Source organism: Chelonoidis abingdonii, chromosome 5, assembly GCF_003597395.2.
Source record: "Chelonoidis abingdonii isolate Lonesome George chromosome 5, CheloAbing_2.0, whole genome shotgun sequence".
Classification (NCBI taxonomy): domain Eukaryota; kingdom Metazoa; phylum Chordata; order Testudines; family Testudinidae; genus Chelonoidis; species Chelonoidis abingdonii.
Window position 1 is genome coordinate 11,899,259 of NC_133773.1, and position 26,868 is coordinate 11,926,126.

The 26,868-nt window shown below is 46.2% G+C and overlaps 1 protein-coding gene across 1 annotated transcript in view; it reads left to right on the forward strand.

Annotated features, from left to right (window-relative positions):
- Window positions 1-2,471: 2,471 nt before the first annotated feature.
- Window positions 2,472-26,868, forward strand: part of BTC (betacellulin) — a 31,773-nt gene continuing 7,376 nt past the window's right edge. Inside the window, exons 1-3 of the mRNA XM_075066062.1 lie at window positions 2,472-2,578; window positions 12,489-12,584; window positions 23,463-23,580. Of these exons, the coding sequence (XP_074922163.1) occupies window positions 2,527-2,578; window positions 12,489-12,584; window positions 23,463-23,580 (266 nt within the window). The 5' untranslated portion in view covers window positions 2,472-2,526. The remainder of the gene's footprint in view (window positions 2,579-12,488; window positions 12,585-23,462; window positions 23,581-26,868) is intronic.

A 26,868-nucleotide genomic window follows, 5' to 3' on the forward strand; every position in this document is an offset into this window, starting at 1 on the left:
TAATTGAACTCAGGTCTGTATATATATTGATCTTTTAACCATACTCCCTCTGTTTTCTTTTTTTAAATACATTTTAGTTTAGCTAATAAGAATGGGCTGTAAGCAGGTATTTGGGTAAGATCTGGTATATTCATTAATGTGGGAGGTGATGTTTCCGATCCTTTGGGATTGGAAGAACCTTTTCTTTGATATGATGAAAAAGATTTTCAGTAATCTTCATTATTCTTGACTTGGGTATCTGGGTGGAGACCTGAGGCTGGGAACTGTGGTGTTGGCTTCTGGGCAACCAATGAGGTAATAAAGAAACTGTTTTGTGCCGGCTTGGTAAATCTAAGTATTGAAATATCCACAAGCTTTGGGGATTGTCTGCCCCATTCTTTGCAGTTCACCCTAACTGAGTGATCTCAGCTGGCTCCACTGGGATCCTGATCACAGGCATCCTTCTCCCAAGGAGTCAAGGAAACCAAGTGCTTTGAGCTCTGTATGTTGGGTCCTGGCTAAAGAATGGACCAGCCATGCTGCAAGAATGACTGTGGTGGCAAAAACGTCTTTGGACTCTTAAGTTGTGCTTTGGTCTCAGAAGCATATTTTTACTTTTTTTTTTTGTAACCATTTATGTCCTTATACCTCATGTGTGGTATCCCTTAAACCTATGTCCTGGTTTTCCCTTTGCCATAAGCCAACACAGTGCTTTGATGGAAGTGGCGGGTTTGTCAAGTCCTGTTAGTCAGCTTCTGTGCTGTCCCTGTAAAGGAGCCAGGTTTGTGGGTGTCACAGTCTGAGGGGCTGAGCACTGCAGAGCAAGATGGTTTTGGGGAGAACTTGAGCCTGGGAGCGTGTTAGTGGCACCCTGCATGGTGTAACCAGGCCACTGTGCTATGCGCACCCTGCTGGCATCAGCTGCTCTCAGCCAGAGTTACAGGGCAGGCGGTAACAAAACCTCTGACTGGGTTGAACTTCAGAGCGTCACTTACATCCCCTCCTCCCCAATCCTTTTTTCTCTGTTCGGAGGTGACTTCTCTTTCCAGTTATCAGGTTGGCATTCGCTATACAAATGGGCCTACTGCAAACTCACTCCCTGCTCTGGATCGATGCCAAACCATCGACACGTTTGTTTTATTGCATCCTATTGACATAATAGAGATTGTATTAGGGAGTAATTAGTTGATCAACACAGCAAACCCAGAACAGTGTCAACCCCAAATAGTGAAAAGTCCAGAGTCATCCCCCCACAACTCAGAAAAATGGTTTAAACACATGACTTAATCCCTTCCAATTTTTTTTTGACTTCTGGTTTTTAGCCTTCAGAGTTCACTTGCTTTGTGTTTTAAACACTTCTCTGTAACCAGGAGTGCTAGAAGTGTATTGGTTTAGCTGAGATTCTCATGCTATCTCTTCTCTTGGCTCCAGCAGCTGGGACTTAAAAAACAAAACAAAACAAAACACCAAATCCCGCAAGCCATGAGGTAAAATCATGACGGCTGGCGAAAGAGAAGCAGAATTAAAAAGAAGGATGATGCCACATCCTCATTACTAATATCCATCGGGCGTGTACGCAATCCAACCCCCCTCTGTAGGGGACTCTAGGGTATAAAGACATATCTGCACACGGACGTGCCCCAGTTTAGCTAAAGGTGTGATTTCAAACCAGTTCTCTTTTACATGCACACACCCACACCCTGTGTCCACACTCTTATCGGTGTCTTTCATCAGCTTAGCTTGAACGGTGCATGTGATTTTGTGCCCCCCTCCAACCCGCCAAGTACAACCATCTCACGAACAGGTGTGATTTTACACCAGTTCTGTTTACACACACACACCCCGGCGCGGATGGACACAAGGGTCTTTCATCAGCTTAGCTTGCACGGTGCATGTTACACAGATATGATTGTGTGCCCCCCCCATCCCAAGTGCAGCCGTTTCACGAACAGGTGTGATTTTACACCAGTTCTGTTTACACACACACACCCCCCCCAGTGCACGGATGGACACAAGGATCTTTCATCAGCTTAGCTTGCACGCGGCATGTTACACAGATATGATTGTGCACCCTCCCCCAACCCGCCAAGTGCAGCCGTTTCACGAACAGGTGTGATTTTACACCAGTTCTGTTTACACACACACACCCCAGTGCACGGATGGACACAAGGGGCTTTCATCAGCTTAAGCTTGCAAGCTGCTTGTTCACCCCGGAGGCCCTGAGCCCACCACCCGTCCTTCACCCGCTGCCTAGCGCAGCCCCTTGAGCGCCCCCTGTTGCCTGCGGCGCAGCGCTCGGGGCGCGAGGCCGGCAGAGAATTGCCACGAGGCCCCGGGGCTCGCGACACCCGGCCCGCCCGGGAGCCAATGGGAACCGCGCCCCGGGCTGCCGGCAGGGGGCGGGCTGCGCTGGCCGCGCGGGTTCAATCCCTGCTGTGGCCGGGTTTATGTGCGCTGCGGGGCGCACGCTGCCCGGGTGCTGCTGCTGCTGCTGGAGCCGGAGCGCTGCCGCGGCCAGGCGGCTTCTCCCCCACCCCCGGGGCTCCGATGGACGCGGTGGTCCTGGGCAGCGGCCCCGGGCTGCTGCTGCTGGCGCTGGGTAAGGAGGGGACGGGCTGGGGGGAAGGAGCAAAGGGCAGCGCCCACCTGCTGCTGCTGCAATGGGAGGAGGGTGGCTCCAGCGGCGCTGCTGGGAGAGGGGAGTCGCCCCCAATTCAAACGCGGCAGATGGATTGAGCCGGCCCTTTCCGGGGTGCCCAGCGGGGGCTTGTCAGCCTGGCTGTTTGCACGGTGACCTCGCTGGTCCTCACCCTGTTTCCAGGGGTTTGAGTCTTTCCGCTTTCGAAATCTGCCCTGTGCAAGAGCGGGGAGGGGGCTATTTTTAGCTGTAGAACAAACATTTTATTTTAAGGCACTTGAGGGTTCAAGTTCTTTGTGCGTTGAAATGTTAGTAAAAGCAAACCAGCACTGCATGGTGTAGCTAGGGTTTTGTCCACCCCCCTCCCTCCCATGCCCCTGTAACTCAAAACTGGGTTATTTCTTACACTCTGGCGCTGTGGGTCCGGATCAGGGTTAGAGCACTGAGTGTATCTGGCTACAAAACGCCTGATGTGTCCTGTTTAAAAGCTGCAGTTTTCTGCATAGACCCTTTGAGAGATTTTCAGTTAAAAACCTCATCAGGTGGTGATGGTGGTGGTGATAGGGGGTGTGGGTGGGATGGCTGCTGAAAGGATGTGGTCAGAGCCGTTAGTGGTCCAAGCAGGAGATACCAGTAGACTATTGGGCTCCTTGACAGAAGTAAGTGAAGAATCAGTCACCCTGTAGATTAAGGTGCATTTATAAATGGCACGTGAAAGGTTAATAAGTGATTAATAGGTGTCTTAAACTGGTTAATCAGTTGTTATAGTCAACACCTGGGTTATAACAATCAAGAACAGCTTTGACTGATACACTTCTAACCATGTAGAACGCAGTATTGGTGTTGGTAACACACATATATAGTATCTCTTAATCCTTATTAGCCATTTATATTGAAGATATTCTTCCTAAAGTGTGGCCCCCAAATCTTCTGTGCTCAAAACATGCTCTGTTTAAAGCTTTCAGAAAACAAAAAAACCAAACAAACAACCCCCTTTAGATGTTTGATGGCTCTTAACATCTGAGAATAAATAGTAAAGGGGTTTTTGGCTAGCATGGAGGTCGGTAAGCAACGTGTAGTTTTTAACAGAATACATGTTTATCAGTTAATGCTTGAATAGCTGCTTATTAACCTAAAATGCATGGCTGAAACATCACAGCTCTTCCAGGCTCCTCTGAGTGGTCCTTCTTCCATCTTTCAAAGGAGTCATTTAAATGATTGTTTTAAAAAAACACCAAGAAAAATCTCATGAAAGGGGGAGAGAAAACCCAACCTAAAATAAGATGGAAGAAGCCTGGTAACTTTGAAATTAAACCTGTCAGAATGAGCCCTATGGTAAATCTGAGCCGCTGACTTCCTTGCAAGTATTTGAGGGATGGATAGATTTACTGAGTTGTTAGCAAAAGTGATGATTTCATGGCTCCCCCACTCTGCCCCGATATAATATAAGCCCTAAAGATGAACTGTAAAGGATTTTTACAAGACTCAGACTTATCTCCTATTTTAGTCCTTTAAGATGTATAAAGAGGGTCCAAGAGTCTTATTTAAAAATGTTTTTTGTTTTTCAACCTTAGGCTTTGTCTAAGCTTAAAAGCACTCTTACACTGGTGTCACTCTGTCACACTAGATTTTTCTTTGCTGCCTTAACTATACTGGTCTGGTTAGAGCAGCAACATTGTCTAGTGTAGACAAGGCCATCGATATGGGTAGGAGTGTCAATGCTTTCGATGGCAGAGCCAGTGGAGGCCTGGTGATGTGTGTTGCCCTCCCCCCTTGCCAAACCTTGTTAACAAGCCCAGCTTTGTCCTAATGTGTTGCAGAGTTTTTGGAGTTGCAACTGGCTAACAATCACTTTCCTTCACAATTGCTCCACTTTGCCTTTGTGCTGCCGTTTCACTGCTTGTCCGGTCATGACAATGTCTTCCAGGGGCATTGGGACCTGAAGAGGAAATCAATTTCCAACAACAAGCCCTTCAAGCTGTCTTGTACATGATAAAGAAGCTAGAAAGGGCACAAATTCATAATATTTCCCCTGTGCATGTTCTCTTCGGTGGGTTGGGTTGTCCTCACTGTCTGCAGAATTACAGTTTTCAATTTGATACGTGTGGGCCTTTAAACCTGCCATTCTGTCCAGCATTAGTGTGAGGTGTGGGGCTTTCAATGTTCATCTTTCCCATCAGGCTGAAGATCTGTTCTCTGAGTGCGTGTAATATGAGGGGAAGCTCCCCTGCATCATCATGAGGCTGTACTCCACGTGTGGTGTTAGATACGTATTTCTGTGGGCACTTGGGATGGAATTAATCCTCCGTTTCCAATCTTCTGAGGGCTCCCATTCGCAGGATCCAGCCCCGAGACTTCAGATGATCCCGGTTGGTCGTTTCGAAAATGCCTGTGCTGTTTCCTCGCAGTGCATGTCTATGGGCTGGTCTACACTACGGGGTAAAATCGATTTTAGATACGCAATTTCAGCTACGTGAATAACGTAACTGAACTCGAATATCTAAAATTGATTTACTCACCCGTCCTCACCGTGCAGGATCGATAACCACGACTCCCCATGTCGATTCCGGAACTCCGTTGGGGTTGGTGGAGTTCCGGAATCGATATAAGCGCGCTCAGGGATTGATATATCCCGTCTAGATTAGACGCGATATATCGATCCCTGAGCAATCGATTTTAACGTGCCGATATGGCGCGTAGTCTAGATGTGGCCTATAACAATCAGTATCAATGGGAATGGAGCATGTGGGTGGAAAAATAAACCCATCTCACCTGTGTTTTCATGGCAGGGACTCCATTTTAAAGGCTTTGCTTTACCTAAGGCTGGATTGAAATTTTCTCGCCATCTTGGGGTGGTGGTGAAGTAAGCTTTAAAGGTCCTGTTTTGTTTTATTTTTACCCAGATGAAAGTTGCTCTATAAAATGTTGTACCAATCTTCAGAGAAGTGCTGGGTTCCCGCCGGTTTTATGGAGCATGTGGATGCCACACAGCCTAGTTCCCTATCCAGAATTCTGGGCTTTTTACAGGAGTCTGATAACCAACAGCAGAACAGGACACTGTTCCTAATACCTTCTTAGTAACTTCATTTAAATAAACAACTATGGCATTTTATATGTACGTCAGCAGGGCGTGACGAATCCACTTAGCCAGAGAGAGATCCTGCTGATGGCAAAGGCTTCATTGTGGGAGGGCTTGGGAGGGTGGGGGTGGGAATTCATGGTCGAATTTTCAAAAGGAGTTCACTCCTAGCAGCTGCCAAATCCATCCACCGCATATAGGTGCCTTAATGTCAGCGGAGCTCTTTCTTGCCATATGTCTCCAGTCCTTGGGGTTGCCGAGAGAACCTTCAGATACAAATGTGCTGCAAACCGATGCAGCCGTGTCTGCCTGAGCCGGCAGAGAGACTGCTGCACTACCTGGTGCGGGGGCTTCTACTGGGGTGAGGGAACAGAGCTGTCCCCCATTGTTTACAATAGGATGCTGGGGAGTGGGGCTGCTACTGTTGCTTCATGGGGGGTGCACATCAGCAGAGGGTTCTGTGTAGGGGACCTATGAACTGAAACTGCTGTCACCCCAGTGCATACAGATTTATTGGCAAGGGTGGGGCATGGATAGGGGTCAGCATTCAGCTGGTGGAAGAGCCAGGTCTTCAGGGCCAAAGCAGTGGTGGTGCCCAGACACTGAGCAGGATAAAGTGTGAGTTGGGATGGGGGATGTGTGAGTGCCTCTGGGGGATTTGGGATTGTGTGTCTGGGGTACCAGTGTGTCTTTGCCTGATGATTACGCTTAGTCCGGGGGCTTGTAGACTCTGAGTAACTTTTCCAAGTTCTATATACAAGTGGTAACTTACTTTCTTTTGACATAAGGTGACCAGATGTCCCAATTTTATAGGGACAGTCATGATCTTGGGGGCTTTTTCTTATATAGGCTCCTATTAACCCCCATCCCCTGTCCCGATTTTTTTGCACTTGCTATCTGGTTACCCTGTTTTGACATAGTGTGTGCAGTGTTGTCTGTAGTTGGCTCTGATTTCTGTCTGAACATACACTGCCCCTATCCTGGGCAGGGGGTCAGAAATGTTTATTTCCTGGTATTCCTGCAGTGACAGTCTGCCAAGATTGCCAGGCAAACCTTGAATTTGGATCTGGGTCCTAAGCATTCTCAGTAGCCTTAAAACCCATAGAAGCTAATGCCTAGTGATAAGCAGGGCATTCTCTTTTGGTGTTGCAGTTTCTTTTTAGTGAAATCAGTGCAACAAATATTTTAATATTTTGCTGGCTTCGGGCTGCTTTCATCCCTACCCTGATATGCTAGATTTCAGCTCACCCATTTTAAATAAGACTTGTAAGTTGAAAGTCCATTGTTTGTACAGAGACGAGGCATGCGTTATTCCATCTACCTTTGAGTGGAAGTCTCAAAAATTGGGACTGTCCCTATAAAATCGGGACATCTAGTCACCCTAAATGGAAGGGACATGAGCCTGGCACATCTAGGTCCTTGGGGAATGCATGGCAGAGGGGAGTACTGCCTTCTCAGCATCAACCTGCTTCACTCCATACGTGCCGTCTCATTATTGGTCCGTGGGGTTTGGGCTGCATGGGTGGGGCGGGGCTCCGGGATTTCTGTGCTTTTGTGGCATCCACTTGGACCTTTAACACGCCAGCTGGGGTACAAGATGCGTTCCTATGGGTTTCTGCACATTCAGTGATTTGTTACTTCCCAGCGTAGTGTAATTGAATAGAATTTGCTCTCCTCTGGGCTGTAACTGTCCCGCAGTTTGGGTATTTTGGGACTGGCAAGCTCTGAGTACTCTTGTGTCAATAAAATTAGTGTGTGTGCAGACACTGTCATTAAGAAATTATGCATAATGTACCATATTGTTTTGTTATTGACTGGCAAGTTAAGGAAGTTCTTAGGGGGTTTGGCAGGAACATTTTTTTTTTTTTTTATTGTTGCTGGAAGGCTCAAAAGAGTTGACAACAAACTCGGTTGCTTTGGGGAACCCACACCCTCCAGCTAAAGTTTGTGGGGCGCTACCTGTCCTGGACTCCACTCATAGATGTTAAGGTCAGAAGAGACCACTATGTTTAATCATCTAGTCCAGGGGCAGGCAACCTATGGGACACATGCCAAAGGCGGCACAGGACCTGATTTTCAGGGGCACTCACGCTGCCCGGGTCCTGGCCACCGGTCTGGGAGGTTCTGCATTTTAATTTAATTTTAAATGAAGCTTCTCAAACATTTTAAAAACCTTATTTACTTTACATACAACAATAGTTTAGTTCTACATTATAGGTCTATAGAAAGAGACCTTCTAAAAACGTTAAAATGTATAACTGGCACATGAAATCTTAAGTCAGAGTGAACGAATGAAGACTTGGCGCACTTCTTCTGAAAGGTTGCCGACCCCTGATCTATTTTGATCTCCTGGATAACCCAGTAATTTGTGTGGCAGGGGGAGTTATTCTTTTCTTCTAAGTAGGTGAACGCCACTGACTCCAGTAACTTGTGATTGGACAACAGTCCTATGAAACCTGGAACCATGACCCCCTGTAATCAGCCTTTTAGAGCCCCTGTCTCTTCACGTTTACTCTGAACAGCCCTCCCACTGGCTTCTGAACAGAGGGGCAATGTCTTGCCCAAGGTGTCACAGCAGGTCAGTGGGAGAGAGTCAGCATCACCCCTCTCTCAAGCAGACTGAATTTAATCCAACCAACTGTCATCCAGGTCCTTATCTCTGCCAACCACTGGAAGAGCAAGGGACTTTTGTCATCCTAGCCAGGTGACTCGGGGGGGGCAGGACTGGGCCCTAAGCACAGAACTTAAAATGAAGTTAGTTAAACTGAAAGCTTTAAAACAGCAGTGCCCTGGTATAGACTGGGTGAGAAATACTTGTTGGGAAAGGCTTCCTGACATGGTACTGGCTCTGTATGTAACACATGGGATAGATCCTTGTCCCATCTGCTGGAATGTGATGGCGCTTGATTGCTGCTCTATTAACAATTCAGGAGAGAAGGGAGTTCTGCCCAGCTACAATTACACTGGTTTTGCAGTGGCTTTATTTTGCTATTCTGCAGTTCCTGAATTTGAGTGATATTAGACATTTAAGCCAAGATTTTCATAAGCGACTAACGGTTTTGGCTGCCTCCAGTTTTAGAGACCTAATCTGAAAGGGGCTTGATTTTCAGAAAATGCTAAGTGCTGACTCTTTGAAAATCAGGTCGCTTTAAGATGTGTGAAAGTAGGCACCCCAGATCTGTACTCAGTTGGCTTTGTAGCGCTGCAAGTGCATCTAGGATAATGATTTAGGCCCTGATCCTGCTGTCGCTTAAACTTATGCTAAACTTCACCCATGAGTAGTCTGACTGATGCCAATGGAACTGCTCCTGTGTTTGCATTCAACAGGTGGGCAAACATCAGGGGATTGAGGCCTTAGCTTCTATGTGGATAAACTGTCCAGCTGTGAGACTGAATGATCCCGGGGTGAGTGTGTGAGCAAATGTTGAATGCCAAGATTTTAAATTTGGTCTCTTTCGTTCTCCCAGTGATCTTGTCTTAGTGTTTGTTGTTGGTGATTGAGTGGAAAATATCTGTGTAGCTCTTGCTCTTTTAAAAAAAATAAAAACAGTTGGGATAATTCTGCCCCTGTGGTTCGAGCGGCTCCATTGTCTGTGGGATAGGGGAGCTGTGCCAGCAATTTGCATTGCCTCCATGAAGCTTGGCTTTGTGAGGCTGGAAGCAGGCGGGGCTGTGAGGAACCAGAAGGTATCCACCTCTTCCCCCCACTCCTGCCCGGGCGGAACGGGTGTGGGGATGCAGAAGCTACTGCAGTCTTCCCACAGGCTGAGAAGCAGCTCTGCTGGTTGAGAGGGGTGATTCTCTCCTCACCCATGTCCCTCAAAAGCAGGTGTGTGCTGCTGCCTTCCGTGCGGTCTGTGTTGCTCTGGCTGTGGGTGTGGTGGTGTGGAGTAGGTGCATGTGCTCGGAGTAGGTGCTGCTTTGCAGCCTCCTGCTTTCATGACTTCTCTCCCCACTCGACTGCATTCATTCATGAGAGGCATACCTGGAGAGGGTGTGACCTGTTCCCAGGGAGACTGAAATACACACAGAACCACCTGCAAAGCAGTAACTCTGCCCTCTGTGCAACAAGCTGGTTGGCAGACTAGCCCACCAGAACGTTTATACGCAGTCGAGACTTTGCTCTGGACGCAGTGCTGGGGAAGGGGAGGGAGCTCTCTTCTCATAACAGGTGTAACTTGTCGCTTCTCACCTGTTTCCCCTCGACTGCCCCTGGACGCTATTATGGCAGGTTTAAAATAAGGAAAAGAATTTTCTCTTGCCCTTCCCTTGCAATTATCCTAGATCAGTGACTGAGAACAGCAAGCCTGGTAGAAAACTCAGCAAGGCATGTATGTGAAATATGTGATATGTTAACTATCTGGGTACTGTATTCTGTATTTCCAGGATCATGCGGTTGGTCTGATGGATCGCTTCTCTTTCTAACGGTGGTGATCTCGGTGTGACACCCATGCTAAGTAAAAAGGAAAACAGATCTATGATTGTCTTGACTGACTTTTAAACAGTGGTATAAAACTATGCATAAGGATAACCTACTATGGGCAAGGAGCTCGGGGATTGGATTCTTCAAAGGCACTCACTAGTGATCTATCTCTGGTAAAATTCCCATTGACATCAATAGGAGCAGAGTTAGAAATACACGGAAGGGTAGGATTTTAAAAGTGACTAGTGACTTTTGGATGTCTCTGTTATTAGGAATCCACCTTTTGAGATGCTTTGAAATGGTGTCATTGTCAGAGGGTTGGCTCTCCCCATTGTCTGAAGATCAGGCTCCTTCAGGTGTCTTGAATTGAGGTACCAAAATCACTGGTCACTTGCAAAAAGCCCCCCATATACAGTCCCGCCTCATGACTTCCTTAAGGATCTGTGGCACTCCACTCCCACATCTGTTCCTCTGTGGAGAGGAGAGAAGGTTGTTTCAGTCTTGTCCTTAATTTTACAAGATGTTCAAATGAAACAATTAGGTCCACTGACACAGCAGGTCATCAAGCATCTCTAAGGATAAAGCTTGATGCATAACCAAAGGCAATTGCTCTGTTTGAAAAGCTTCATGAGCAGTCATGTAGCAATCCTAGTTCTGACTTAGCTGCTAATGGGGGATCTGACCCCCTTTTGGGTGGGACCCCTAGTTTGAGAAACACTGATTTGGGGCACCTGGCATTGCCCACTGTCGGAAGACAGGATACTGGGCTAGATGAACCTCTGGTCTGACCCAGTATGGCCGTTCTTAAGGGCTTTATGTGCTTATTTTCCATTTTTAAATACATATCCTGTAGTTTTTGTTACAACACTGTGGAATTTCAGGGTTTCTGATATTTAAATCTGAAATTTAAGACTTTTAAAATGTGAAATTTACAAAAATGGGCCCTGAAGTTAGCAGGGCCATGGTAATAAGTAGTGGAGCTCTGTAGTGCTGCTTTCTCTCTCCCTGACTTTCGGTCCCTGATCCTGCCCCTGACACAGGTAGGATGAGAAAGGAGCCTCTTGTGGGTTTCCCCACAGCAGCGAAGGGTGAGTTGAGGGAGAAGGGAAAGGCAGCTGGGCTTGCCTGCTCAGGAGAGGAGATGAGAAAGAAAAGCCTCTGTTGTCAAGGCTCTGCCTAGAGGTGCTAGGGGCTCTGGTTCCAGTAATGAAATACTGCTTCTGCCCAACCTTCTGCCTGCATCCCTGCCGCATGCAGCATTATGAGGAGCAGGGCAAATGAATGTCTGCTGCTGCATGCTGCTATCCCTCTGTCAGCTCTGAGCAGGGCAGGAGAGGGTGTGCTGGCTAGGACTGCCAGGGGGCCAGAAGCTGGAAGAGGAATGAGAGATGGGGAGACACTAGGATAGGATAGTGGCAGCAGTGGTACCCACAGGTGCTGTGCATTTGCCCTTCGGCTGTTTCTGTCCTTTGCGGTGCTGGAAGCAGCACAGACCTGTACTGAGCACCAGTCCCGTAACTTCCTGCCTTTCCCACGGGCCCCAGTGAGAAAACGTTGGGCCACAGTGGCAATCTCTCTGCCCCACAGAGAGAGCCTGACCCTCTGTTTTCTGAGCTCAGGCCCCTCTCACCTATCCTGAGCTTGAAACATTAGCTGCCTGTGTCTTTGCCTCTTGCTGGCCTTTCTGGGAGCCTGCTTCCTTGTGCCATCTCCCTGCCAGCTGAGGGGGCAGGCGTGCCAAGGCCTCTCCCTCCATGGCTTTCCTGTGTGATAGCATGGGACCCTACCCGATCGTTGCAGGGCTGGGCGTGGTGAGGCTTAAAATGTTAATGATGAGATATTTGCTGGAGTGAGCCAGGCACACTTTCTCTTGCTTGTGCAGGGGTCTGGCATGCAGGGCAGAGAGGCCGTGTTGTGCAGTTCCAAGATCACCCTGCTTCACTCAGCACGTGTGCGTTGATTGCTAGAGTTTGGGCTTAACAGGAATTACGTGGCCAAGGAATCCATCAGACTGCATGAGCCTTAAAGAGTAGTGATCTTCCCTCTAACCCAGTCGTTATTTTCCCTTCACTCGTTGGCATATCGTTGCTCTTGTCCTAAGGTTCAAAGTGATAAAAGTAGGAGACGTTGGTGAGGTTAGGTCCCCAATGAAATGTGCTGTGATGTTGCTTGGAGCTCCATTCCACTCCAGAGGTGAGCAGAGGCGATGCACAGGGGCATGGTCGGGAATGTGCACCAGATTTGTAAATTAGGCTCAGGCCTTTCTAATTCCTAGCTAGCTATCGGTGGTGGCATCTACCCCGTGCCAAACCAGAGCAAATAGAGTCCTTTGAAGACCCTGGAGTAACCTCTTTTTGTTTTAATTCAAGGCCTAGCAGTTTCCAGCTGTGTGGGTGCCGGCTGGAACGTGACTGCTGACTACGGAGTGAAGAGGTCCATATGCAACTCTCCGGAGGACTGCGCAGGTAACTCTGCATTATGACAAGATACCGATTCAGGTTAAAAGCAAACCCAGTGAGTTGAAATGGTACAGTCAGTATAGGTCTCAATGGTGCTTTCTGGCCTGGTGCTGCAAACAGCCAAGGCATTTTCAATGCTCCAGTGTCCATCCTGGGGTAGACAGACCTGCAAGGTGCAAACTGATTCTGCAACAGTGTTTTGCCGCCTGAAAATGCCTGTGTCTTTGCCGCCTGAAAATGAAAGATAATGTTAACGAGCCCCTAGCTGTCTGCCTTGGGGATGTGGCCGCACTGTGTACAACTCCTGAAATTAAGCTCTTTACGCTGCAAACTGTTCTGGATTCAGTTTTGCAAACCATTTCTCCCGGGCTCCATCGAAGAGCTAATTGTCCTGTTCCTGCTGCACATTGAGAAGGTTAACGCTGGCCATGGTGCCACTAGACTTCCTTATGATCATGCTGTTTGTTGCTGCATCATCAGAGGGAGAGTTCAAAAGCCCTTACCCTGAGCTGTCATTGGGCAGTGGTTCTGGAATGTGCTGCTGGCTTTTCAGGCCTTCTCAGCTGCATTTAGACTCCACTCACATGGATAACATGAGCTGCATCCAGGAAGGGAAATCTTTCCCCACCCCGCTTCCCCTCCGATCTGGTTGCTAGGACTGCAGTGTGCCAGAGAGATTTTCTTATGCTTTCTGCGTGTCCTTCATCCCAGATGTTTTTCAGCCTTCGGATATGTACACCTAGGCCCCATTGTCTCCAGTGTAATTTATACACCAGACCCAGGACTGTCTTAAAGAAGCATCAGAACTGCGATTGCCCTAATGTGGGTCTATTGCTTTCCTGACATGTGCGTGCCCATCTCTTGTGAGCATATATCGTAGCAATGTGGGTATAGCATCATGCTTTTAAAAATGCAGGAGACTTGAGGGAAAAATCCCTTAGGGAGTTGTCACTGCTTCCCAACTCATAGTCTGACTCCCTTAGACTTTATATATAATATGGGCAAAATCAGACATAGGAATTAATTGAATTGTGGTGACTTCCTGCCACCCAGTAAAATAGCAGAAGGCTACTTTCTGCTGGGATCAGGTCAGATGGGTACATCTTGGTATAATGTTCTAGTTCTTTTCTTTAGGTTCAGTTTTGTGCCCTTACTCCCCACCTATTTGGAACAGAGCCCCCAAATGAAATTAACCAAGATCTCCCCAGTGCAGCAGTGGTGCTGCTTGAAGATCTTGTTAACTTGGCTCTACCTGGTGTGGAAACAAGGGCTTAGGAGGGATGTCACTGACTATCATCCTGGCCGATGGGAGGAAATGGGACACGTGCAGGCAACACTTGTCTGGCAGCAAGATGACAAAGTATCAGCCACTCGCACAAAAAGGATCAATGCAGCAAAAATTTGGTATCTACTGAAAAGAGACTTTAGGATTTAAAATGGTTTATTCTTTATTTGTATTTAAAAAAATAACAATATAAAGGTGGGGTTTTCTAAAGCACTCAGCATGGGCCTTACTCAGCTGTCATCAAAGTCAGTGGGAGTCTGACCTTTGATTTCAGTGAGAGCTGAGTTAAGCCAAGGAGATGTGAAAATCCCTCCTACAGTTGTCTTGTTACAATTTGAAGAAAGAGAAGCTAAAGCAGCGTGCACACTTGAGACTTTGTCAATGGGCCACGCTTATTTTTATTGGTAATGTGTAGGAAGAATTTAGAAAGGCCTTTAGAGAAATACTGGGAACGGAGAGCAGCAGTATGTTAGAGAGGCAAGTTAGATTCGTTTCAGCCTTATAACCGACGAATTATGATGCCAGGAAACTCTGACAGTACGGAATGCATTGATAATGAGAGCCTTAACGAGCTGGGGAAACTCAGTGCATTGACTGTAATGGAATGATCTAGGATCTGATTTTCAGCCAGTTTGCCATGCCCACACTAGAATGTTTTCCTCTGGCAGCATGGGATTTCCACTTCGGACACCTGTTCTCCCTCCTCCAGTCCTGCACTCATAGCAAGATCTGGCTGCTGCTGGGGTACTGTCCTCTCTTTCAGGGAGACAGAGACGTGTGGCTGCAGTTCGGGCTGCTGTTTTGTAGGCTGGTATTACAACTTAAATGAGAGCAGCGTCCGTCAGCTGCTTCTTGCAAGGCAAACAAACTCATTTCTTTATGATACACCCAACAGTTTAAAATAAACACTTAGGCCATTCCTGATGTAAATGGGATCTGTGATCTGGTGGTGACACATTCGAGTCCAGTAGCCAAATGCAAGCGCTGTGTGTATGTGACTTCTGAATTTCAAGACGCTAAATTGAAAGAAACTGCCTGATGACACCGTGTCACTGTTGAGCATTTTGAAATCTGAGTATTTATTACCACCTTCTCCTGCTTTAGAAGCCAGATGACAGTGAAACCACTTTCATTGAATTTCAATTATTTTTAATGAAAACGTCAGTAATATTTTGTCATGGAACATAATTAGCTAGGAGGTACACGTGATGTCTGTATCAGTATACTTTGCTAATATAGCCCCGTCCTCCCCACTCGAACTGGGGCAGAAGGCATATTTTTGTACTCAGAGCGCGCTGACTTAACAAATTCTTTCATAGTCACTCATGAGAATTATTTTTCCACTCTTGAACAGTTAGAGATGCTAACATATTCTAAACCAAGCACACATCAAATACAATGCAAGAGATCCCTAAAGAAGAAATGAAGCCTAGGATTGTCGCAGGTGCAATGAACAGAGAAGTCATTGGTAAGAAGCTGGAGGTGTGCATCAGTCCCTTAAGCCCATTGAAGCACACAGAGGCAATAGTAGTCTGGCACCAGTCAATGCCAATGACGCACTTACAACTGGAATTTGCTAAATGCAAGAATTTGAACATTGCTGGCCTGCCGGGTTCTGTGACACTATACCAAGGATAGACGAGATGCTGCTGGTGACCAAAAAGCACGTACAGGTTGGTCCAACAAAGGTATTTGACACCAGCCTTATCTATTCAAGAGCGATAGGCCTACAAGCAAGTTCACGAAGGGTTGACTTCAAGAATATTTTGTCCTGTATCAATGTCAACATTCACTGACTCTGGTGACATGAGGATTGCCAGGCTAAATCTAACCTAAAGAAGCAGCTGCTGACAGAGGTATCAACTAGACATACTTCAGAAGAAGTCACCTTCGCAGCAAATGATGTGTGACTTGTCTTTGACAGGGGCAAAGACTTCAGCACAAAGAGAATCTAACTGAGCTACAGAAGCAAGCAGAGTGCGTCAGCTGAGTACAAGTACACAGCTGCCTCCACTGACAATTGTCTTGACAGTAACTGAAAATAAGAAACAGTTGATTGACATCATTTTGTGCAGAACTTGTTCAAGACAAGAAGTTTCACCAGTGACGCCCTAGCTGGTTATTGCAGGCAGACGGAACATCCTCCCAGTTGAAATAAACCAGGCAGGTGTGGCGATCAACAGAGAAGATCTATGGCCAGCTTGGATGAGGAAGCCAATGGCATCCTTGCACAACAAACAGTGCGGGTTGCAACAGAGCAACCACTGGAAATGTCAGTGTTATTAGGTGATGCTGATGTACTTGCCCTACTCTTGCACCATTAGCTTGAAGAGTGCGTAATGTTTGTAGTGATCATGGAACCTCCAGTCTGAGAGAACTGTAATGGACAGCTGTGCTACTGCTGAGCAACACTGGAACATTGTACCAGGACTCCTAGCTGCCCATGCACTCTTAGACTATGGTACAGGAGCATCCTATTTTGGCCTTGTCAAAGGCGCTGTGGTTTCCTTCTCTGCTGGGCAGCCACATGTTTCCTTCTCTGCTGGGCAGCCAAATTCATGACTGCATGCTACAGACACTCAAATTGTGCCACCGTGTCTGAAGCACGGTAGACATCATCGGCCGCACAGATTGGCAAAGGTACTGTGTAAACGCCAAAGCTCTCAGTTTCTTATCATGAGCTGTGAAGCATTTATAGGAAAACGTCAAACAAGCACATCTTCAGATGTGTGTGGGAAAATGTTTTGGCTTCTCTTGCACACTCGATCCACTTCAGCATGGGTGGATATATGATGACCGTTCCAAATCTGTTTCCAAAAATTGTACCAGACAATGTCTCACTTGCTCCTCCAGATATTCTGAAGTTTATCAAGTACTCTTGTGGGTGTGGTACCATGTAAATCTGTGAAATGTGGATATAACAGTGCCAAATGGCCTTGTACCATATTCTGTGCAGGACATGGAGGTGAAGAGTAGTGGGGTGTGTGTGTGTGTGTTGCAATTACCTGACAAAATCAGTGTTAGCATTTGCAGATGAGAATGTCAATTGACAAGTAGTGACCAGTATTGGAATAAATTGCCTAGGGAGGTTGTAGAATCTCCATCCATCAGAGATTTTTAAGAGCAGGTTAGACAAACACCTGGCAGGGATGGTCTAGATAATACTTAGTCCTGCCATGAGTGCAGGGGACTGGACTAGATGAGGTCTCTTCCAGTCCTATGATTCTATATCAGGACACTCAACTGTAGTTTGAATGAGAGAGAACCCTAGTCGTCATTTATGATTCCAAATGAAGCATTTGGGTAAAATTATTATTAGAATTATAACTTTGTGTATGTGTAATATTTGTTGACTATTTTTCACATTAAAAAGAGTGGGCAGTGTTTCAAATGAAGATTGAGGTCTGTGCTGTAAACCTCAAATCCCCTCCTCATGTACCCCTGTTATTCACATATGTATGGTTAGTGATTGATATTGCAAATGTTAAATACATGCATTTCAGGTGTTAGAAGTCTTCTACCTTGATTTTTGTATGCCCCACATCATGCAAATTCTTGCTGATTATGGGGTGGTGAGAGTGAGATGACGTGTCGATATATCAAAATGCTCAGCAGTGCTAGTGTCATCAGGCAGATTCTTAAAATGTATGATCTTGGGATACCGAACCCACCAAAAAGCCTTGTGTGACCCCGAAAGCAAGGCTGACCCAAGTGGCTGCCATGCTATCCCCCCGTAAAACAGTCTCTTGGGCTACCATCCCTCTCTTGCAAACAAGGAAGAGAGCAATTAGATTTAGGTATCCTGGCTAGTGAGAACATAATCCCATGGGGTGCTGGTGTTGTGCTCTTAAGAGTATTGCTTAGCACTAGCATGGTAAGGCTGCACTCCAGACTAATTGTTCTTTTGTACTAGAATTAACTTTTAACCCTTGTGATGATTACTTCTGGGAGGGAGGAGAGCTTCGGTTCTCTGCTACATCATTTGCCTCCTGCTCTTGGCTAGGGAATTCAGGTGTTCACAGTTCAATTTGCAGGTAAGTTTGCTTTAGTGAATAGGAGAATACAAGAGCTTGGCATTTCATGCATATTTAACACAAGTTAACAGCTGGTAAGCTCAGATAATCAGAGCCAGGTAGGACCTTCCTAAAACTCTAAGCTTGTTAAATGTTAAGAATTACACCAAAAAATTGGTGGAGAGGAAGAAAAGCTCTATAAACTTAAACTGGCCAAATAATTCACACTGAATAGCATACAACACGTTTGTGGAGTCCCCCCTGCCCACCCCATTGCCCCCATTGGCATGTTGTCCTGCAGCAGGTTATCAAATTTTTGAATGTCTGTCTGAAATTCTTCCTGAATCTCTTGAGAGAATAATGCACAGGCTGTGCAGGTTGTTGTCTGTGTTCATGGTGTTCTGAGCTGTGATGGTTCTTTCAATTTCGTGGTGATATTTCTTGTCCCTGACTGGGTGACTCATTTCACGAATGGGTGCACCCTGGGACTCTCATAACCTAAGGTACAATTAAGAAATAGGTATTGAGTAATAAATAGTCAAATAATACCTTTTCCAGGAGTACTTGCAATAATGAGGTTCAGGCATTTGAATATTCATGGAAGCAAAAATGTTCAGATGTGTCCCACAGAAATTGTTGGTTATTGCTGTGCCTTTGTCTCCCTAATCCGCATCTTCCCTGTCCATCATGCATGCCCTTTGCTCCTTTCTTCTTCTCATGTTCACTTCTGTTCCTCTAGCTTCTTCCCTCTGCCCTGTGGAGTGTGGTAGCACTTTTGTGCTGCTGGGACCTCCCCTGAAATGTCTCTGGTGATGACTTCCACTCCTAAAGAGCATAGGAAGATTAGGGGTTCAGTGCCAGTTGACTGAACTCTTGGAGGAACTCTGCAGGTGTCCGAAACAGGGGGACTCATTGAGAGAGGCCATTTTCCTGGATCACACCCGTCGTACAGTGAATTATTGAAGCGTGGAGGGTTAATTTTCAAGCACTCGGAAGAGTCCCTGAAGTGGTGTAGATGTTTTGGGGTCCATTGGAATGCAGCATTAGTGTACCGCGGTTAGTGACACTTGCTGTGGGCATGGATGGATGGATGGTACGGCAGAGGAGTGGAGAAGAGTGTGGTGTCCATCTTGCCCTGACCAAGTCTGGCTTTCATGGTATAGCGGACGGTGGCTGTTCTTTGGCATGGGTAGAAGCACAGATTGGTTCATGCTGGTAGGCAGAGGATTTATGCAGCCACTCGCTTGGCTGTTGAGAGGAGACTCATTATGTTTGGCAAGAATTATGGCCATTGACCAGCAGGAACATTAGAAGACTGAATAATGTTGTTGTCTTTTATACAGTAGTGACTGGAAAAAGGTATGCATGTGCCTTCTCTTATAGTGTAGGTGCTTTTTGAGATCAGTCAATGTAACCTTAACCAGACTAAACCTGTAACCTCCTCAGGCTGAGTAGCTTCCCACCAGGAAACTTAGGAGCAGTTAGAGGCCAGAATTGAAGCTGGCTCTGCTAGAACTGCGGTGACCGGGAGCTTACAGCACTTAAACGCTCTGCCCAGGGAAGAGCTGCGAGACTGGGGAGCCTGGCAGGTTCTGCTGGAAAAGCTGGTAACCTCCCAAGGCAGGTAGCCAAGATTATTTTTCTCTTCCTCCTTTCAGTGAAATGCCAGGGAAATCTCTTTAACACAGTATCAGGCCCTCCAGAGTCAGGAAATCCCACTCATAATATGGGGTCCATAAAGCCACGTTGTGCCTATGTGATAATGTCTGCTCCTGGTTTTTACACGTAAGCTTTAGAATATTAATGCTGTGAGTTTTGTCTGTGGGAGAAGTAGGATGTTCCTGGCAGCTGTTGCTGTGATTGGAGTAACTTGGACAGCTGGGATTTCCTGACCTGAGGGTCATGATTGTTAATGCCCTGTCACAACCAAGCACTTACTTTTTTTCTTATTTTGCAAGTAATTTTTATTATTCACTTTGTGCTGGGTGATGCTATGGGGCCCTATCCTCCTGGTCCAGAAGAGCCATGCCAGAGCCAAGGGGAACATCTGTTCATGTGTGTGATGGCTCCTTGGCTCTCACAGCATACAGCTGTGAGTAGGAATACATCCCTGTGCCTGCCTCTCCAATATCCTAATCAGTGTATAGAGCCGTGCTCAAATCCGGACCAGCAGAGCTCAGTTACCCAACCCACCACCCCCAAGTACCCGCCCAGGGTTCCAGTGACAACCGTGTCTAGGGACCCTGTTGTAACATGGTTAGTAGGGTTAACCATGTTAAATGAATTCTCGGGTTAACTGTGCCCCCTTCAGGATACCCCTATGGGTCTCAAGTCTCCAGCCATCTATGGGTGGAGATCGTCATGCTGTCTGGAGTGGTTCACGACTGAGTGTGCCAACCACAGGGCGCACACACCAACCTGGTGGTATGGTCTAAACCTAGATTTCACCAACTCAGTAATAAATGTGAACGCCTGGATCCCTGTGACAGTCGTACCATGGAGTCACGGACAGTCCCACTGGGCTCTCTGGTCTATCTTCTCACCCAGGCAAAAGCTGGACTTTGTGATAAATGGTCACTTACACCAAAAATCACAAAATATTCAGGTTTCTCCCAGTTCCAAGAGACCAGTCACTTATGCCAGGTTAGTTTGTACCTTAAATCTCACACCGAATACAACATTAGTTTCCTATAGGATTGGCTACCAATGAATGATTTATTAACTAGGAAAAAGAAATGAGTTATTTATCGGTTAATGCAGGTATCCTATATGCACAACCGAGTTCAGTCTATGGTTCCAAAAGGTGACATTGAATCGAATGTCTTTTCAGGGCTAACCCCGGTTGACCCTGGGGATCTCTCCTTTTTGTTGCTTAACTCCAGCCCTTGTAAGAGTTCAAACAGCAAAGAGATGAACAATCTTTGTGTCTGTCTTTGTTCCCTCTTCCTACCTTCCAGCCAATGGGACGAGTCCTTCTGCATGTTCTTCTTCATGGGTGGATGGGGCAATCAAAAAAGCTTTTGCCCTACAATGGCCCAGTTTAATAGTCCTGGATGGGCAGGGGAAGCTACTCTTCCCGTCTGTAGTCACAAGTTCAGGGCAGGCATTTTTACAATTATAATACACTTATATTGTACTCTGTAACATGGAATAAAGATGCTACAAGTAAGATTAATGCAGCAATTTACAACCATTTTCTAGAGTATAAACACATCCTTACAAGTCTAACTCCTGTCTTGAACGATATTAACATATAGGTGAGCTGGACTGGTTTCCAGCTATGAATTTGTCAGTGCTCAGCTGACCACCTACAGGCTTGGCAAGAATTGGCACCTGCTTTACTAGCGTGTCCGGATTCCACATCCCTCTCCCTCCATATGGTGGTTTTAGGATTGCATCTCCCTGCCATTCATTGTGCCTTCCCCGCAGCAGTCCTGACCTCAGTCCAGCACACGCAATTCTGCTCTCTCCCACGTGTGTGACAGCATTACCAGCAACCTGCAAGCGTTTACAGAGCACAGTCTGTTTACTTCGGACAGAAACAACTAGAGAAAACATCGCACAACAGTAAACAGTCAAGACACATGCTAAGCTTACCACATGTTCCCCATCTTTCACTTGGAGAGGCTGACAAGTTCCAGTCCTTCCAACTGTTCAATAGGGTTTTGCTCTCTCTGTTAGAGGATCAGAGTGGGGGTCCCTGAGTCAGTTCACACCGCTCCTTTATACCAACAGCCCATTCTTTTCTTGAACCCAGTCTGAACCAGTATATGCAGTTCTGCCTAGGGGCCATACTTCAGTGGAGCCGGTTACCTGTGTGAAAACTTGTAGTAATTGCCCTGGCTGATTTTAGTTCCTGGAGGAAACCGTAACCTTCTCCCCGGGAGCTAGAATACAATCCCTGGCTCACGCAAATACACGTAACATTTATTGCAGCACAAGTCTCTGGGTATTCTCTGTGCCTGTAGTGTCTGGCACCTCTCACTGTACTAGCCTTTTGAAGTTTCCATGCTTTGAAGGTCTGCCTCTGGCACGGTAGTAGTTATTTGCAGTGCCTAGAAACCCTAGTTGCGGATCGGAGCCCCACTGCATTAGGTACTGCATAAACTCAGCACAAAAATTTGGTCCCTTCCTTAAACTGCTTCCCATAAGACAATAGACAAGTGGTTCAGACTGGGAATGACAAGGAAACGGTCAGACAGCCATGTTCTCGGCACGTCAGCTGCCTAGCTATTGCCAAGTTTTTTGTAGCGATCGCAGCAAAGGAGCGTTTGAAGGAGGGATCGAGAGGAAGAACAGTGAGGTGGCTCTGCAGATGTTTGTTAGGAGTGCCTCTCAAGCATAAGGGGCAGCTTGGGTGAATGCACTGAGGGATTTGTTTGAACAAGTGGGCAGTGGAGACTGGCATCCTTGGCGAGCAGGGGTGGGAATCAGCATTTTGATAGTATATGAGATGGTAAGTAGCGCGAGGATAGACCAGGAAAGGCCAGCAGTTGTTTGGCCCAATATTACAACAAGAGACACTGTTTTCAGCCGTGTAGAGACCAAGCTGTGTCCCAGAAGTGCTCTTCAGATTCCCTCTTAGCCATCATAATTTTAGCTTCTGTTTTCTCTGCCATAGCTGGATGTGTTTCTTTCAGGCTGTGAATATCTGCTGTGATTCTTTCATGGCCATGTAAGTAGCCTCTGTCCTAAGATTTTAATTTCCTTTTTCCCTTTTGACTTTGGGGTTTCTGACTGGCTCTTTGGATCATCTTCTACCATTTAGTGTCACTGAGCTACTTAGTTTTCAGGATTCCCCCCTTAAAGATTTGGAACTTAGTTATATGGCTGTCACTGTAGCTTAATGACTCAACTGTAGTTACTTATTGACCCAAGTCCTGGGTTACTTAGGACTCCGTAGATAATAGGCTCTCCTTTTGCATGCTCGAGAACTAGCTGTTGTTACCAGAGTTGAGAAGTAGCTTCAGGAAGCTTCGCCCTGGTATGGCATTGGAGCAGTTTCTTTGAGAAGTTGAAGCCACCCATTATAACAGTCTTTCCTGATCTGGAGATCTACTAGCATATGTGTATTCCTATAACTTGGGATTTGTATCCATACACGTTCTACTCTACTGCATGGTCCTGTGCAATCAGAATTTTCCCCTGTAGATTCTATGGACTCCTTTAGCTACGTCACTACGCCCCACCTCGGAGCTAATCTGTCCCATCGCCAGGTAGTGTGTCCCATTGACTCTTGCCATCTGACCATGTTCCTAGGATGTCTGCTGGATCAAGTCCCTCTTCAGTTGCCAAGTCTTCTAGCTTGCCGATTTTTGCTTTAAATTTTCTTGCAGTGGTGTGGATGCTTCTCCAGGTTGTTGGTGGTGGTGGGGTTTGACAGTGTGCTTATTTTGAATTAACTCCTTCATCTGACACCTTATAGCTCCTCTGGAATTTGACCTTTGGGGTTCGGGCCAGCGTTTTATCCACCTATATAACATACAGAATGGAAATGTTTTGTGAGGAGCTTGGCAGTGAAAGTTGATCGTCCGTAGCTTAAACCTGGTTTTGTGTCCTCTTGAAAACTTGCTCTTGTTTTTGCAGATAATATCACGCAGTTGCGTCGGAGAGGGCACTTTTCCAAGTGCCCCGAGGAATACAAGCATTACTGTGTGAAAGGGCGATGTCGCTATGTAATGGCAGAAGAGACACCAGCTTGCGTGTAAGTAAAACTTCCAAACCAAGGGGAAGGACGTAAAATTGCACTAGCCGGGGCTTGACACGGTGGAAATATTTCGCTATCGGCAGACCGACTCCTAACTAACTTGGTCCGTGTAGCCCCCACTTGCTTCTTGGCACTAGGGGGCTGTTTCAAAGTCTCAGGAGCTTTTTGAAAGGGTGACACAGACGCTCCTACTGAAATGTGAGAATATGAAAGTCTTGAATCTGGTTCAAGGTTGGAACCTTTCCCAGGCTGGCTGAAAGGACGCAAGCAGAACCTTCTGTGTCAAATAGTATTTAGGTTTTCCAGTAACACAGAGACACACAGGTGGTGATAGTGGGAAGGAGCCTTTTTTTGAAACCTTTCTTCTCACTGGAAATGTAAATAGAAAGCTTGGCTAGTTGTCCTCCTAGGTACTTTGAGCACAAGTTAGGGGTAAACAATTTTTTAACTAGAGATCAAAAATATTCGTAAAAGGCCTGATCTTGCTTATATTGCAGTTAATGGCAAAGCTCTCTCTGTCTTCAGCAGCAGCAGGATAAGTTTCCTAAAGCAGTTTGGAGAAGGGCTAAGATTGCATAAGGTAGCAGCCCAAAGGGTTTGATCTTTCCCCTGCAATTCTAGCTAAGCTGCTGTTAAATTTCATTAAAATATTGTTAGCCTGCTGCTTCCCAGCAATTTCCCAGTAAAGCTGCCCTTCTGATCTTTGCCGGGAAGGGACACTGGTATCAGCTTGCTCTGAATTGGAATGGTCAAAGATATGTCCAGGTTGTGACGGGTTGGACCCCCACCTTTTTGGGGTGCCACCTGATGTGCTGGGGTCCCACTGAGCCCGCCTGTTGCATCAGGCTGGGCTTCCCTCATTCTGTGTTGCTACGACCGGCTGTCAAGGCTCTTTTCAGCCCACACACAAGTAGGGACACGCCCAGCTGTAGAATCGCACAGAGTCTGTGATCAGCTCTCCATGGGAGGACTCAGCTAGGGGAATGGGCAGCACTCCTGTGTGGACACGCTCTGGATTGTAAACCCAAAATAATATTGTCTTGCACTGTATAGAAAGATCTGCACAGCGCAAGCTCCTAAAAATGGCCCCCTCCCTGAATGTGGAAGGAGATAGGCACAGCTTTTTGCCCCCCTCCCCAAGATATAAATTGAACAAACTGGGTTTTGAAATAAACAAAAAATAAGTCTATTATCTACAAAAGGTAAATTTTAAGTGATAATAAGGGATAGCAAACAGAACAAAGGCGATTACTGAGCAAATAAAACAGAACACACAAACTAAGCTTAATACACCAAAGAAACAGGTTATAGATAGTAATTTCTCGCCCTAAATGTTGTTTTAAGCAGGCTGCAGGGTGTTTGCAGCTCAGAGTTCCAGTTATGTCTCTTGAAAGGCTAGACTCAGCCCTGCCTTTCTCCAGGTGTTTTTAGCCATCTTCCTTCCTGGGCGGGGAAGCAATGGAGAAGAGCCATGGTTGACTTACTGCCCAGACTTAAACAGAATTTACAAAAGGCAGGAATCCTTTGTTTTTGGTGGAAAAATACCAGCAGTGTCCAAGGTGGTACTCCATGCCAGGTGACTTCATCACGTGACCCTACCATGTCAAAGCAACATCTCAGCAAGGTGGGAGATTAGTATCTTCAAAGTCTTATTGTTCTGCTTAATGGCTCTTCCAGGCTGATTGCCGATTGTCTGGTGGGCATTCCCCCAAATACACATACAGTTGTAATGATTACGTAGTCAATATTCCTAACTTCAGAGGCAGAAATGATACATGTATACAAATTGGATAAACACATTCCGTGGAGTGTAACCTTTCCAATGATACCTCACAGGACCTATCTTGCATAAAACATAGCTTAGTTATGCCAGATTGATATAATACAATATTTCTATGAAGAATATGGGTATGATGTGACACAGGTATCTTGTGTGTTTTTTCTAACCACATTTTTGTCCTTCATTCAGTGTTATCACACAGTGCAATATATTTCTCCATTTGCTGTAATTACCTGGAGTGAATTGTCCAAGTTGAACAAAATTATCTTACAACGAGGAGTCCGATGGCACCTTTTAAGACTAACTGATTTATTAGGGCACAAGCTCTCATGGGTAAAAATCCTCACTTCTTCAGGTGCATGGAGTGAAAATCCTCGTGTTTTTGAAATACCTTAAACTGTTGGTGGGTTTTTTTGTTTAGTTTTTTTTGCACTTTAAGAATTGGATGGGAAAGAGGTGGACATATTGGGCATTGCACTCTTCAAAATGTGTCCTCATTTTATATCCACTTCCCGCTGGGAAAATGTGGCCCATAACACTCCAGTTTTACTGGTTAGGTCTCCTGCACATGATTACTCTTCCTTGCTGGGTTAAAGTCTTTCAACATACAGTTCCATTGTACGGAGAGTGCCGTAAGGAGCAATAATGATATCCAGGAGAAGCTGGTGACTGACTATATTGGGGGTAGGCAACCTATGGCACAGGTGCCGAAGGCGGCACGCAAGCTGATTTTCAGCGGCACTCACAGTGCCTGGATCCTGGCCACCGGTCCAGGGGGCTCTGCATTTTATTTAATTTTTAAATGAAGCTTCTTAAACATTTTAAAAACCTTATTTACTTTACATGCAACAATAGTTTAGTTATATATTATAGACTTATAGAAAGAAACCTTCTAAAAACATTAAAATGTATTACTGGCACGCAAAACCTTAAATTAGAGTGAATGAATGAAGACTCGGCACACTACTTCTGAAAGGTTGCCGACCCTTGGACTATATAATCTAAGCTTTCATCTTGCACAGAAATAAAAGTAGCTTTCAAAGCTGATGTCTTAGGTACTTATCTGGCCTCATTGCCGTAGTATGAGCGCTGCACATATCTTCAAGGCCCGCAGGAATCTGTGTGGTGCAGGGACCTGAACCTGAGGCCTCTCAAGTCCTACTCTGTGGAAGCTGATCACTGTGCATTTGCCCTGGTGATTTTGGAAAGTAGGGGAAAGTTTTTCTGCTGTCCAATCCAAGCCGCTCCTATTCAGGACTTCCTCACCAAGGTCCCAGCTCAGCAAGAGAACACATGGTTAGCCTTAAGGACGTGACTAGTTCCACTGACTTAGTGGAGCAACTTGTGCTTAAAGTGAGAGCATAAGAACCTGGCTGAAGTGGGGGCTAGAGATCCTGCTTGCCTCACTCTTATGTGTGCACACTGAGGCGTGGTCTGCACTACAGAGCTAGGTTGACTCAAAGCAGCTTACATCCACCTAACTATGGAAGTGTCTATGCTTAAAT